General features: G+C 50.8%; 2 protein-coding genes across 9 annotated transcripts in view; one reads left to right on the plus strand and one right to left on the minus strand.

Moving 5' to 3' along the window:
* CLIP4 (CAP-Gly domain containing linker protein family member 4) overlaps nt 1–9,542 on the plus strand; it is a 67,104-nt gene extending 57,562 nt beyond the window's left edge. For 6 of the 7 annotated variants that reach the window (XM_068153695.1, XM_068153692.1, XM_068153690.1 and 3 more), the window contains one exon: nt 7,548–9,542. In XM_068153695.1, the coding sequence (XP_068009796.1) occupies nt 7,548–7,872 (325 nt within the window). In that variant the 3' untranslated portion in view covers nt 7,873–9,542. The remainder of the gene's footprint in view (nt 1–7,547) is intronic. The other variant, XM_068153694.1, reaches the window with a different exon arrangement.
* A 2,586-nt stretch (nt 9,543–12,128) lies between these two features.
* ALK (ALK receptor tyrosine kinase) overlaps nt 12,129–15,175 on the minus strand; it is a 319,074-nt gene continuing 316,027 nt past the window's right edge. For both annotated transcript variants that reach the window (XM_068153686.1, XM_068153687.1), the window contains one exon: nt 12,129–13,066. The gene's annotated coding sequence lies outside the window, so the exon portion shown is untranslated. The remainder of the gene's footprint in view (nt 13,067–15,175) is intronic.

A 15,175-nucleotide genomic window follows, 5' to 3' on the forward strand; every position in this document is an offset into this window, starting at 1 on the left:
TTCTGTCCTTTCTGCCCCCTCATTCTTCTGCCCCTTCTCCCTCCTGCTTTTATTCTCGTGCCCCTTCTGCCCCCCCCATTCTTCTGCCCCCCTTTATTCTTCTGCCCCTTCTATCTCCCCTTTATTGTGTCCTTTCTCCCCCTTATATGCTTGTGCCCCTTCTCCCCCTCCTTTAATTCTTCTGCCTCTTCTCCCCCCCTTATTCTTCTGCTCCCTGCTCCCCCTTATTGTCCCTGCTGCCCCCCCTTTATTCTTGTCTCCCTTCTGTGTCCCCCTTATTCTACCCAGTCTCCCCCCCCCCTTTACTCTTCTGCCCTTTCTCCCCCCCCTTATTCTTGTGTCCCTTCTCCCCTTTATTCTTGTCTCCATTCCGCCTCCCCTTATTTTTCTGTCCTTTCTCCCCCCCCTTTATTCTTCTGCCCCTTCTACCCCCCTTTATTCCTGTGTCCTTTCTCCTCCCCTTGTATTCTTGTGTCCCTTCTGTCCCCCTTTATTCTTCTGCCCCTTCCCCCCCCTTATTCTTGTCTCCCTTCTGCCCCTCCTTTATTCTTCTGCCCCTTCTCCCTCCCTTTATTCTTGTGCCCCTTCTCCCCTCCTTATTCTTCTGTCCCTTCTCCCCATTTATTCCTCTGCCCTTTCTGCCTCCCCTTTATTCATGTCTCCCTTCTGCCTCCCCCTTATTCTCTGCCCCTTCTCCCCCTTATATGCTTGTGCTCCTTCTCCCCCCCAATTCTTCTGCTCCCTGCCCCCCCCCCTTATTATTCTACCCCATCTCCCCACCCTTTATTTTTCTGCCCTTTCTCCCCCACTTAGTCTTTTGTCCCTTCTCCCCTTTATTCTTCTGCCCCCCCTTTTAATTCTGCCCCTTCTTCCCCCCTTTATTCTTGTGTCCCTTCTTTCCCCCCCTTATATTCTCGTCTCCCTTCTGCCCCCCCTTTAGTCTTGTCTCCCTTCTCCCCCCACTTTTTCTTCTGCCCCTTCTCCACCCCCCTTTGTGTCCCTTCTTTCCCCCCTATATTCTTGTGTCCCTTCTGCCCTCCCTTTATTCTTCTGCCCCTTCTCACCCCGTTTATTTTTCTGTCCATTCTGCCCCCCCTTAATTCTTCTGCCCCTTCTACCCCCCCCTTATTCTTGTCTCCCTTCTGCCCTCCCTTTATTCTTGTCTCCCTTCTCCCCCCCTTTTTCCTTCTGCCCCTTCTCCACCCCCCTTTGTGTCCCTTCTTTCCCCCCTACATTCTTGTCCCTTCTGCCCTCCCTTTATTCTTCTGCCCCTTCTCCCCCGTTTATTCCTCTGCCCTCTCTGCCCCCCACTTTATTCTTGTCTCACTTCTGCCTCCCCCTTATTCCTCTGCCCCTTTCCCCCCCCAATATGCTTGTGCCCCTTCTCCCCCTCCTTTAATTCTTCTGCCCACTGCCCCCCCTTTATTCTTGTCTCCCTTCTGTACCCCCCTTATTATTCTATCCCTTCTCCCACCCTTTATTCTTCTGCCCTTTCTCCCCCCCTTAGTCTTGTGTCCCTTCTCCCCCCTTTATTCTTCTGCCCCTTCTTCTGCCCCCCTTTATTTCTGCCCCTCCTGCCCCCCCTTTTCTGCTTCTCCCCTCTATTCTTGTGTCCCCTCTCCCCCCTTCTTCTGCCCCACCCTTTATTATTGTGCCCCTTCTGCCCCCCCTTAGTCTTCTGCCCCTTCTTCCCCTCTTTATTCTTCTGTCCCTTCTACCCCCCTTTATTCCTGTGTCCTTTCTCCCCCCTTATATTCTTGTATCCCTTCTGCCCCCCTTTATACTTCTGCTCCTTCTACCTCCCCTTTATTGTGTCCTTTCTCCCCCTTATATGCTTGTGCCCCTTCTCCCCCTCCTTTAATTCTTCTGCCTCTTCTCCTCCCCCCTTATTCTTCTGCTCCCTGCCCCTATTCTTTTGTCCCTGCTGCCCCCCCCCTTATTATTCTACCCCATCTCCCCCACCTGTATTCTTCTGCCCTTTCTCCCCCCTGTAGTCTTGTATCCCTTCTCCCCCCCTTTATTCTTCTGCCCCTTCTCCCCCCCCCTTTATTCTTGTGTCCCTTCTTTCCCCCCCTTATATTCTTGTTTCCCTTCTCTCCCCCCCCCCTTTATTCCTGTGTCCCTTCTTTCCCCCCCTTATATTCTTGTTTCCCTTCTCCCTCCCCCCCCTTTTTTCTGGTGCCCTTTCCCCCCCCTTATATTCGTGTGTCCCTTCTCCCACCCTTTATTCTTCTGCGCTTTCTCCCCCCCATTTATTCTTCTGCCCCCCCTTAGTCTTGTGTCCCTTTCCCCCCCTTTATTCTTGTCTACCTTCTGTGTCCCCCTTATTATTCTACCCAGTCTCCCCACCCTTTATTCTTCTGCCCTTTCTCCCCCCCTTATATTCTTGTCTTCCTTCTGCCCCCCTTTTTCTTCTGCCCCTTCTCCACCCTCCTTTATTCTTCTGCTCCTTCTCCCCCCCCCATTCTGGTGCCCTTTCCCCCCCCTTATATTCTTGTGCCCCTTCTCACCCCATTTATTTTTCTGTCCATTCTACCCTCCCCTTTAATTCTTCTGCCCCTTTCCCCCTCCCTTTATTCTTCTGCCCCTTCTACCCCCCCCTTATTCTTGTCTCCTTTCTCCCCCCCATTATATTGTTCTGCCCCTTCCCCCCCCTTTATATTTCTGCCTCTTCCCCCCCCTTTATTCTTCTGCCCCTTCTTCCCCCCCTTTTGTTTGTGCCCCTTCTGCCCCCTCCTTAGTCTTGTGTCCCTTCTCTCCCCCCTTTGTTTTGTCCATGCTGACCCCCCCCTTTATTCTTGTCTCCCTTCTCCCCATCCTGTATCCTTCTGCCCCTTTCCCCCCCATTTATTCATGTCTCCCTTCTGCCTCCCCTATTCCTCTGGCCCTTCTCCCCCTCCTTTAATTCTTCTGCTCCCTGCCCCCCCTTATTATTCTATCCCTTCTCCCCCTTTATTCTGCCCTTTCTCCCCCCTTTGTCTTGTGTCCCTTCTCCCCTTTATTCTTCTGCCCCCCTTTTATTTCTGCCCCCCCATTATTTTTCTGCTTCTCCCCCCTATTCTTGTGTCCCTTCTCCCCTTTATTCTTGTCTCCATTCTGCCCCCATATTTTTCTGCCGCCTCTTCCCCATTATTCTACCCCTTCTCCTCCCCTTTATTCTTCTGCCCCTTCTACCCCCCTTTATTCCCGTGTCCTTTCTCCCCCCTTATATTCTTGTGTCCCTTATGCCCCCCCTTTATACTTCTGCCCCTTCTTTATTGTTCTGCCCCTTCTACCCTCCCTTATTCTTCTGCCCCCCCTTATTCTTTTGTCCCTGCTGTCCCCCCCTTATTATTCTACCCCATCTCCACACTCTTTATTCTTCTGCCCTTTCTCCCCCCCCATAGTCTTGTGTCCCTTCTCCCCCTCTTTAACCCCCCCCTTTCATTCTTGTGTCCCTTCTCCCCCCTTTATTCTTCTGCCCCTTCTTTCCCCCCCTTTAGTCTTGTCTCCCTTCTCCCCCCCCCTTTATTCTTCTGCTCCTTCTCCCCTCTCTTTTTTCTGGTGCCCCTTTCCCCCCCTTATATTCTTGTCTCCCTTCTGCCCTCCCTTTATTCTTCTGCCCCTTCTACCTGCCCCCCCCCATATTCTTGTGTCCTTTCTCCCCTCCTTATATTGTTCTGCCCCTTCCCCCCCCTTATTCTTCTGCCCCCCCTTTAGTCGTGTCCCTTCTTCCCCCTTTATTCTTGTCCATTCTGCCCCCTCCTTATTCTTCTCTCCCTTCTCCCCCCACTTTATTCCTCTGCCCCTTCTCCCCCCTGATATGCTTGTGCCCCTTCTCCCCCCCTTTAATTCTTCTGCTCCCTGCCCCTCCTTTATTCTTGTCTCCCTTCTGTACCCCCCTTATTATTCTATCCCTTCTCCCCCCTTTATTCTTCTGCCCCCTCCTTTTATTCTTGTGCCCTTCCTGGCCCCCCTTTATTCTTGTCTCCCTTTCTGCCCCCTCTCCCCCCCTTATTATTCTACCCCTTCTATCCCCCTTTATTCCTGTCCTTTCTCCCTCCTATATTCGTGTCCCTTCTGCCCCTTCTCCTCCCCTTTATTCTTGTCTCCCTCCCCCCCCCTTTATTCTTCTACCTCTCCCCCCCCTTGTGTCCTTTCTGCCCTCCCCCATTATTCTATCCCTTCCCCCCCCCTTATTCTTTTGCCCCTTCTCCACTCCTCTTTATTCTTCTGCTTCTTCTCCCCTCCTTTTATTCTGGTGCCCCCCCCCCCCCCCCCCCCCCTTCTTTATATTCTTGTGTCCCTTTCCCCCCCGCCTTTATTCTTCTACCCTTTCTCCCCCCTCCCCATTCTTGTGCCCCTTCTGCCTCTATTTTTTGGCCTTTCTGCCCCCTCTTAGTCTCCCTTCTCCCCCCCCTTATTGTTCTCCCCCCCCTTTAGTAATTCTCCTTTTGTTATTCTCCCCCCTTAGTCTTGTGTCCCTTCTCCCCCCTTTATTCCTGTGTCCTTTCTCTCCCCCTTATATTCTTGTCCCTTCTGCCCCCCCTTATTCTTCTGCTCCTTCTACCCCCCCTTGTGTCCTTCCTCCCCCTTATATGCTTGTGCCTCTTCTCCCCCTCCTTTAATTCGCCTCTTCTCCCCCCCCTTATTCTTCTGCTCCCTGCCCGTTCTTTTGTCCCTGCTGCCCCCCTTATTATTTTACCCCATCTCCCCCCCCTTTATTCTTCTGCCCTTTCTCCCTGCCGTAGTCTTGTGTCCCTTCTCCCCCTCTTTAATCTCCCCCAACTTTATTCTTGTATCCCTTCTCCCCCCCTTTATTCTTCTGCCCCTTCTTCCCCCTCATTCTTCTGCCCCCCTTTATTTCTGCCCCTTCTCCCCCCCCCCCTTTATTCTTGTGTCCCTTCTTTCCCCCCCTTATATTCTTGTCTCACTTCTCCCCCCCCTTTGTTCTGGTGCCCCTTTCCCCCCTTATATTCGTGTCCCCCTTCTCCCACCCCTTTATTCTTCTGTCCCTTCTGCCCCCCTTTATTGTGTCCTTTCCCCCCCATGATATGCTTGTGACCCTTCTCCCCCTCCTTTAATTCTTCTGCTCCCTGCCCCCCCCTTTATTCTTGTCTCCCTTCTGTACCCCCCCTTATTATTCTACCCCTTCTCCCCCCCTTATATTGTGTTCTCCCCCCCTTATTCTTCTGCCCCTTCCCCCCTACTCTTCTCCCCCATTCCCCCCCTTTATTGTTTCCCTTCTGCCCCTCCTTTGTTCTGCCTCTGCTTCCACCCCTTTATTCTTCTGCCCCTTCTCCCCCCTTATTAGTCTCCACACCCTTTATTCTTCTGCCCTTTCTCCCCCCATAGTCTTGTGTCCCTTTTCCCCTTTATTCTTCTGCCCCTTCTTCCCCCTTTCTTTTGCCCCCCCTTTATTTCTGCCCCTTGTCCCCCCTCTGATTCTTGTGTCCCTTCTTTCCCCCCCTTAGTCTGTGTCCCTTCTCTCCGCCCTTTATTCTTTTGTCCCTGCTGCCCCTTTATTCGTCTCCCTTCTGTACCCATTATTCTATCCCTTCTCCCCCCCCTTTTTCTGCCCCCCCTTTTATTCTTGTGCCCCTTCTGCCCCCCCTTTAGTCTTGTGTCCCTTCTTCCCCTCCTTTATTGTTCTGCCCCTGCTGCCCCCCCCTTATTATTCTACCCTGTCTCCACACCCTTTATTCTGCCCTTTCTCCCCCTCTTTAACCTCCCCCAACTTTATTCATGTATCCCTTCTCCCCTTTATTCTGCCCCCCCTTTTATTTCTGCCCCTTCTCCCCCCTCTGATTCTTGTGTCCCTTCTCCCCCCCTTTATTCTTCTGCTCCTTCTCCACCCCCCTTTATTCTTGTACTCCTTCTCCCCCCTCTTTATTCTGGTGCCCCTTTCCCCCCTATATTCGTGTGTCTCCTCTTCCCCCCCTTTATTCTTCTGCCCCCCCTTATTTTTCTGCTGCTCCCACCTATTCTTCTGCCCCTTCTCCCCCCCTTTATTCTTGTTCCCCTTCTGCCCCCCTTTATTTTTCTGCCCCCTCTCCCTCCCCTTATTATTCTACCTCTTCCCCCCCCTTTATTCTTCTGCCCCTTCAACCCCCCTTATATTCTTGTGTGCCTTCTGCCCTTTAGTCCCTTCCCTCCTGCCTTTATTCTGCCTTCTCCCCCCCTTATTCTTGTCCCTTCTGCCCCCCCTTTATTAGTCTCCCTTCTGTGTCCCACTTATTCTACCCCATCTCCCCATCCTTTCTTCGTCTGCTTGTTCTGCCTCCCGTTTTTATTTCTGTCCTTTCCACCCCCCCTTACTCGTTTCCCTTCTCCCTCCCCTTTATTCCCCCCCCCAAGTCTTCTGCCCCTTCTACCCCCCTTTATTCTTGTCTCCCCCCCCCCCTTATTCGTCTACCTCTCCCCCCCCTTGTATCCTTTCTGCCCTCCCCCAATTATTCTATCCCTCCCCCCCCCTTATTCTTTTGCCCCTTCTCCACCCCTCTTTATTCTTCTGCTTCTTCTCCCCTCCTTTTATTCTGGTGCCCCCCCCCCCCCCTTTATATTCTTGTGTCCCTTCCCCCCCGCCTTTATTCTTCTACCCTTTCTCCCCCCTCCCCATTCTTGTGCCCCTTCTGCCTCTATTTTTGGCCTTTCTGCCCCCCCTTAGTCTCCCTTCTCCCCCCCTTATTGTTCTCCCCCCCCTTTAGTAATTCTCCTTTTGTTATTCTCCCCCCCTTTATTCCTCTGCCCCCTTTATTCTTTTCCCCCTTCCCCCCCATATTGTCTCCCTTCTGCCCTTTCCCCCTTTTTGTCCTTTCTCCCCTTTATTCGTGTCCCTTTCTACCCTCCCTTTAATTCTTCTGCCCCTTGCCCCCCCTTTTGTCCCTCCCCTTTATTCTTCTGCTCCTTCTTCCCCCCATTCTTCTGCCCCCCCTTATTTTTCTGCTTCCTCCCCCTATTCTGCCCCCCCTTACTCTTCTGCCCCTTCCTCCCCCTTGTCTCCCTTCTCCCTATTGTTCTCCCCCCATTGTTCTCCCCTTTATTATCTCCCCCCCTTATTATTCTCCCCTTTATCCTTCTGCCCCCCGCTTTTGTGTCCCTTTCCCCCGCCTTTATTCTGCCCCTTCTCCCCCCCATTATTCTACCCCTTCCCCCCCGTTATTCTTCTGCCCCTTCTTCCCCCCCTTATTTTTGTGTCCTTTCTGCCCCCCCATCTCCCTTCTCCCCCGCCTTGTTTTCCCACCATTGTTCTCCCCCCTATTAGTCTCCCCCCCTTAATTCTCCTGCCCCTTCCCCCCCCTATATTCTTGGCTCCCTTCTGCCCTTCCCCCCTTTTTGTCCTTTCTCCCCCTCTTTACTCTTGTGCCCCTTCTCCCCCCATTATTCTCCCCCCCTTTATTCCTCTGCCCCTTCTCCCCCCCCCTTTATTCTTGTGTCCCTTCTACCCTCCCTTTAATTCCTCTGCCCCTCCCCCCCCCCCCCCCCCCTTTATTCCTGTGCCCCTTCACTCCCTTCTCTTTTATTGATGTTTCCTTTCTCCCTGTGGTTATTGTTTTGCCTGTGCCCAGCAGGTCCAAGAGCTCAGTGCTGCGGCGCAGCTGGAGCAGCAGTGCTACAGCTCCTGGTGAGGGCCCAGTAAAGCTGCACGAAGGCTCTCAGGTTCTCCTAACCAGCTCCAACGAGCTGGGGACCATCAGATACATTGGTCCCACAGACTTTGCCCCAGGGGTCTGGCTGGGGCTGGAGCTGCGCAGCCCCAAGGGCCGGAACGACGGCACCGTGGGGGAGAAGAGATACTTCACCTGCAGGCTCAACCATGGCGTCCTGGTGCGCCCCAGCAGGGTTACCTACCGTGGCATCAACGGGGCGAAGCTGGTAGATGACATCTGCTGAGCAGCCAGGATGTGCTCAGCAGCAGGAGAGATTTTAGATTGGCTCTTTTAAAGCACAGGAGAACCTCCCCCCACCTAGGCTGGGAGGTGATTTTGACATGATGAAATGTGCTGCTTGTTGCATTTCCATCTGTCTGGGTGTGTGTATGTACAGAAATGATCTATTTTAATACATAGAGCTATAAACACAGATTTTAAAGTTCAGTTGCGTTAAGGAGGAAAACCACTGCTGTGCTGCTTGGATTGGGACAGACTTTACCTGGGAAGGTTGCTGTCACCACCTCTTGGGGCCGAGATGCTGTATCAGCTGAATAAGCTCTCGGCAGAGAAGGGGAGGCATCTCCAACCTTCTCTTAAAGTTGCTCTGCGAGTCATGCAGTATCAAAAGGTTTTTCCTCCACCCAGTAATGAACTGATAATGCTTTGCACTTTGCCTGCTTCTGGCAGAGGAGGTGGTTCAGGAGTGCCATTAGTCTGGCTACCTGGCACTTTGTCAATTCCTCTACCAACTACTAGCAATAAGCAAACCCAACCCCAAACCAAGCCCAAGCTTTTTCAAGCAGCTGTGAAGTGTTTTTACATTTTATCATTCAGATCCCTCCTCTTCCCCCTCCTCAGAACACAAAGGGCTGACAAATACAAGGGGTTGCAGCTAGCCCGGTGAAGGGCAGCAAGGAACTAAAAAGCACAAATATGCTGCATGTCAAAAGACAAAGAAAGCACTTTTTGTTGTATGTGTAGAAGGAGCCAGAGGTAAGAAGCACTCTAAAGTAATGCACTTTGCTCTCTCCTGGAGAGCTTTCCCTCCTTTTTAAGAGACTTGTGTGTGTTTGTTTGTTGTGCTGCTGGCTGCCAGTGTCAGTTTTTAAATGCAAATAACCCTGGAGTGGAACTACCCACAGCAGCCTCACCCTCAATGCTGCCTCTGGAAACCCAGCACAGCAGCTCCTGCCCAGGGCTCTGGATTGTGGACAGGGGTTTCAAGCGACCTACCACCACAGTCTGGATTGGTTGGTGTAGGATCATTCTTCCTTCTTTCCTTCAGAAGAATTCCCAGTGTGAATTTTTTTCCTGTAGGAGGCTGACCAGAAGTGCTGGAGGGCTTTAGGTGGAGCACTGCAGTGCACCTTGGTGTGACATTCTTTGTGCATCAGCCTTTTGCAGCAGCTAATGCTTTGTCCGTGTTTTAAAGCTAAAATGTAGTACTTTAATTGCTCAGCATTATCTTACCAGGATGGGTTTTGTGTTCCAGAAGAGTCATTTGCCTCCTAAATGATCTGCTTGCTCTTACCTACCTGGAGAAGTGACACTTCCAACGATACCATCAGATCCTAGTTTTAGACAGAACTCTGCTGCTGTTTTACTTTCTTTTGTCATATTGCTGGAGCTGTGTTTAAAATGCTTCCTGTTCTGTTCTAACTTATGGAGTTCTTACTGCAATCTAAACGCTGTAAACTTTGAATGTACAAAGCAACAAACCAACCACCAACTCACCTCCAGAACTATTACTGCTTTGGTTCTGACCATGCAGATGTTCAGTGAGGTACTGAGCTTTGCTCTGTGTCCAATATCTATCTTCTTGTCTTGCTGGTATCAGTAGAATGCAAAGCTGGTGAACAGTATGGCAAAGAGACTTTTCAACTGGAATTAAAATGACAGACTTACAGCCTCCCCCTGACTTCTGTCTTTTGTCTACAGATTAGCCACTGGGCATACAGCATGGAACATCATCAACTAGAAGGCTTTACATCTTCTAGCTCTTTAGTACAGAACTGCTCCTTGGCAAACAAAGCACATTTGTGCTTTGGGCTGGAGCATCTCTGCTGTGGAGAGAGCCTGAGTTAGGGTTATTCAGTCTGGGGAAAAGCTGGCCCTGAGGAGACCTCTACTCTGCTCTAGTGAGACCCTACCTGGAGTACTGCATCCAGTTCTGGAGCCTCTATTACAAGAAAGATCTGGACATGCTGGAAGGTGTCCAGAGAAGGGCCACCAAGATGAGCAGAGGGCTGGAGCACCTCTCCTATGAAGATAGATTGAGGGAGTTGGGGCTGTTCAGGTCTGGAGACGAGAAGGCTCCCAGGAGACCTAAGTGTGGCCTTCTGGTACCTGAAGGGGGCTACAAGAAAGCTGGGGAGGGACTTTTGAGGGTGTCAGGGAGGAATAGTCCTGGGGGGAGATGGAAAAAAATAGAAATGGGAAGATTGAGATTGGATGATAATAGGAAGAAGTTGTTCCCCATGAGGGTGGTGAGAGACTGGCACAAGTTGCCCAGGGAGGTGGGGGAAGCCTCATGCCTGGAGGTTTTTAAGGCCAGGCTGGATGTACTACAGAATAGAATTAACCAGGTTGGAAAAGACCTTCAAGATCATCAAGTCCAACCTATCACCCAACACCATCTAAGCAACTAAACCATGACACCAAGTGATGTGGCTCTGATCAACCTGCTTTAGGGTGAGGTGTCCATGGCAGGGGGGTGGAACTGGATGATCCTTGAGGTCCCTTCCACCCCTGACAATTCTATGATTCTATTCTGTGATTCACTGGTTTGTCCCAGCCTTGTGCTTCTGGGTGGGCAGTTCAGTGTCTGTGATGAACACTTGCCATCACAAATGTTGGGTCCTACCTGAGCATAAGGAATGGCTGTAACTACCTGGGTAGCTGGAGTTCTCCAGGAGTTCTCCAGGGGAGTCAGTGTGTAAGGCAGCAAGCTCAGGCAGGCTGTTGCAGTCACACCATTGCAGTTTGTTAGTCACATCCCCCCTGTGTGATGTCTGGCACAGATGAAGTATTACCTGGGCATAACCTCTTTTGGAGAGTTTTCTGATGCACTGCTAACTCCTTTTGTTTTTTCTTGAGGGGTGTCAGGCTGCACCTTCCACAGCACTGTAGCCACACCCAGCTCAGCTGGAGGTGGGCTCTCAGTGGCCTGTGCTAGCAAAGACTGCAGGACTCGACTGATTCCTGTCAGATGGGTAGAGAAGAGGGCACAGATACTGAGCATTGGCACACTGTGGTTTCCCTTCAATTTCAGCTTCAGCTATATGCACACCTCCCCTGAAAGCTCTGGCTCTGTCAGCTAGAGCACCCTAGGTTTGCTCCTGGCTCACTCCTCTGTTATCAGTATGGAGCTGGTTTGGTAGCTCTGAGAATCTTCTGCAAGGCAACAAGAAGCACCATAAATTTAGGTGGCCTGAAACACAAATCAATCAGTCCCACCATTCCAGAGAGGATTACTGAAGGCTGTCTTCAGGTTGGTGGTGGGAAGGGATTTGTGCTTTCCTAAATCCAAGGCAAGATGCCATAATCCTTTTCTCCAGCTCCTGCAGGAGGGCACTTGATGTCATTAAAAAAAAGGCAACTAAAAGTAACTGCCAGCAAAGTTTGAAGGGAGGTGGTGTGCTGAAGCCTGTGGTCACAGCCCCAGGGTGGTTAGAAAGAAGCCAAAGTGACCCTACCCTCACAGTCCCTATAAGCCAGATAAATAAAGTATTACCTGATTCATAAATAAACAAACAGATGCTCCCCAGCAACTCTCTGCTGCCTGTGTGGACTCTCAGCCTTGTCCCTGTTCCACAGCATCTTTCTGGGGTCCAGTTTCAGACAAGTTCTTCAGTGCTAGAAAGGAGAGGTCACAGGTGTGACAGGAGGAGGAATTACTTTCTCCTGAGTACAGTCCAGGTGGATACACAAACTGTTTTGTTGTTGACAGCAACAGTCTGTGCAGGGAGCCTGTGCTTGTTGCTAGCCAGCAAGATGAGGCACAAGGACTCAAAACTGGCCCTGCAGACTTGCAGAACCAACCCCATTTCTCTGACAAGGTAGCTCCCTTACCTGTGAGAGTGTTGCATAGGTGGCAGGTCCAGCACTTACATCATGGCTTTACACAATGCCAATGTTGAAGAAGCCTTGTCAGGTGGAAACAAACTGTCCTTGAAAGCCACACAGTACCCACCTGCAGCCTTTCCCCTGCCTGGCTACACGCAGATAAGGCTGGAAAAAAAATGGCAATCAGAGGCAAGAGTACCAAGGCATGGTTTGAAACAGTAACTCTCTCTGCAAGGAGCCTGGAGGTGTGACAGGGGCTATGCCAATAAGTCTTAAGCACTATGATGCTAAGCAGAAGGGTGGCTGTCTCCCATGTGCTCCTTGGGGTGTCAGTGTACCTTAAGACTCCTGTAGCTCCACCAAGCAGAAACTGCTGTGCAGAGACCTCCCTCTGCTGTGGATCCAGTCATGAGATAGCCCAACACAGAGACAGCCAGCTACAGCCATTTTATTTGTCTTCATGCCTCGTGGTTCACTACACTTGTGTACAATACAAAGACACTATTCAATACAAAATACTCAATGACCATAGGTTAGTATTTCTCTTCATCGTATCCCTGAAGTGCACAGGCCCTTCCTGTACAGACAATGGTGCAGAAAATGCTGTACATGAGACAGACACTCCTCTAATGAAGCTTGGTAGTAAAAGAAGCCAGATGCAGACAGCTGGGACAGTTTTCCTGTGATGGGTTTAACTTTGGGACAGACAAAGGGTGATGTCTGGTTTTTTGCTGCTGTGAAAGGCTGGTTTGTGCTATTCCTGTGCCAAGCTGCTTGCCACCCAGAAGGCAAGGCTTAGGTACAGGAGCAGACAGACCAAGTTCAATCCTTTACAGCCTGTTTCAGAGCTCTTCCGTCATGTAGTGTGCAACTGACTGTGCCCAGTGCTGCTGCAGCTGAGCCTGTCCCCTTCTGTGCACTCACAGGGAGGGAAACCAGTGACCCTGTAGTGCCACTGGGAGAGGCTGACTCAGCCACAGCCATGCAGCCTTCCTGATGTCAGCCTGTGGTACCTGTAACCCCCCTCCACGTTACAGCAATGCTCCTCTCCCACTGCCACTCTTCCTGCTGCTCTTCGAGGAAGCAGAGCCACCCAGACCTCTTGCCTTGCTTCATTTCCAGGCATGTGATGGAGAAACAAGGGTCAGTAGCCAAAAGGAAGATGAAGGGAAAACTGGAAAGGCAGACAAACAGGCATCCCAACCTAGTTTACCTTCAGCAGCTTACAGAGTCAGAGACCTACCTAACTTCTCTAGGCAACAGGTAACATCCACATGGAAATAAGCCATTTCCAGGTATGAGAGTGGTAGCAGAGGATTTTCCCAGTGGTGCTTTACATCCTGTAGGTCACACTGCTTCCTGCTTTTCCACTGTGGAGGGAGGAAGACAGGTGAGAGCAGACTGTAAATAAACACTCCTCAAAACAAGGTCCTTACAAAAATTTGCATCATCCCAATAGCCTCCACTGCAAGCCCTTTTCCCTGGCTTCTTTGGTTAAGAGGCTCAAAATAAACTATTCCCTCCCAGCACTGCAAGCCTGGTGTGGAGGGGGTTTAGTAAGGGAACTTGGGATGGACACATGCCAGAGTGAGTTCATGGTCACTTAAGGCCCTTCTGTTCCCCAGAGCTCTGAGAACTGAGCAGGTGGAGCTTTCTAGACACAGAAGTTAAAAATTCCTCCTTCATGACCGGCCAAAAGGCTCTTGCTAATGGTGCACAGCCATAAGGAATATGCTGGACCCAGACTGCTGGAGATTGGAACAGAAGAAACAGGAACAATGAACAATGAACACTTCCAGATGTAAGATAAATGCTGGAACAAACTCTTTGAAGTGCCTTCTTGTACAGAATTTAAGCCACAGTCTCCTTACAGCTGTGTCAAGGGAATTAGTCAGCTCTTTACATGCACACACACAGAGTCTATAACCTCTGGACTTCAGTCTGTTGGCTTTAGTCCAGTGCACAAAGCTGAGCTTCTGTTGTTTCCTTCTCTCTGCCTTGCTTGGACTGTCCCTGGGAAAGCCCTTCATAGAATCACAGAATTGTCAGGGTTGGAAGAGACCTCAAGGATCATCCAGTTCCAACCCCTTGCCATGGGCAGGGACACCTCACACTAGATCTGGTTGCTCAGAGCCACATCCAGCCTGGCCTTAAAAACCTCCTGGGATGAGGCTTCCACCACCTCCCTGGGCAACCTGTGTACAGCAGCAGAACACTCCCTGTGTGACCCTCATGGTCCCTCACCATGTTCACACAGCAGGGCCAGTGGAGCCCTGGCAGCCCAACATGAAGTTCAGAGCAGCCCCAGAACTCAACCCCTTTTTCAGACAGATGCCAACATTGCCTGTGGTGGGTTAACAGGGCTGTGCTCTTGTGTTAGGGAGCTTGAGTCAGGGGCAGCTTCTTTCCTACCACACTGAACAAGCTGCTGCTAGGGAGCCTCCCATCAGAGATGCTTAAAGTTAAGCAATGCAATGGCAGAACAACCAGGAAACTGTCTGAGGCAGCCTGTGCACGAGCAGCAGTGCATTCTTTAGCCCATTTTAGACCATTTGTCAGGGCATGTGTTTTACTAAGGAGAGGCAAATGCTCCAACCTTTACTGCTGAGTGGAGAGGTTTGATCTGCATCAATATTTGCAGCACATGTTTTGTTGCAGGCTGGGGCACAGTGCTTGGGAAGCACAGGAGGGTACCACACTAAATGCTTGCTGTGGAAGAGCTCAGAGACTTTCTGTTGTGTTCCACAGGATCACAGGATGTTAGGGTTGGAAGGATGTTAGGGCTGGAAGGGACCTCTGGAAATATTTAGTCCAAGTCCCCTGCCAGAGCAGGGCCATATTATAATCCAGTGTAGGTTGCACATGCATGCAGATGGGTCTTGAGAGGAGACTTCCAAAATAAGCCCAAACTAGATTGCTGAATTCCCAGAGCTAAGAGGGGGAGGGATTAAAAAACCCAAACAAAATAAACCACAAAAATCCAGCACAAACAAACCAAAACTTACCCCCACACAACAAAGCATTTTACACTGGAGACACTGGGAAGGAGCTTACTTAAACCCAACTGCCAGTGCTAAGCAGTATTCATCTCCATGCACTGTATCCAGCAGCATGCAGAATTCCAGCAGCAATCCACCATTGCCCCTGACCAGAATTCCACAGGTAAGGAGCAGCAATGTGTTCAGCTCCTTTTTGCGTGTGTAACAACTCCCATTCTGTGCTTCAGCTGAAACTCTGTGATACAGCAATGGTGCAGCACAAGCTGCAGGGCAGCAGTCACCCTATCAGTATGGCTGGGGACTATCTGCCTTTCCCCCTGCACCGCCCCCCATCCCCCAAACTTGTTATCATCTCTTGCTGCTCCAGCTTTTCAAGCTGCTTTAGAAATGCTGCCTTTAACATCATCACCTGGCAGCTTATCTGCATTTCTGCAGCATCTCAGCTGCTGCTCCAGATCCAAGAATTAATAATTTCAGCCA

This window comes from Melanerpes formicivorus, unplaced genomic scaffold, assembly GCF_026170545.1.
Source record: "Melanerpes formicivorus ecotype bairdi unplaced genomic scaffold, bMelFor1.0.p_v2 SCAF_26, whole genome shotgun sequence".
In the NCBI taxonomy this organism is placed as follows: domain Eukaryota; kingdom Metazoa; phylum Chordata; class Aves; order Piciformes; family Picidae; genus Melanerpes; species Melanerpes formicivorus.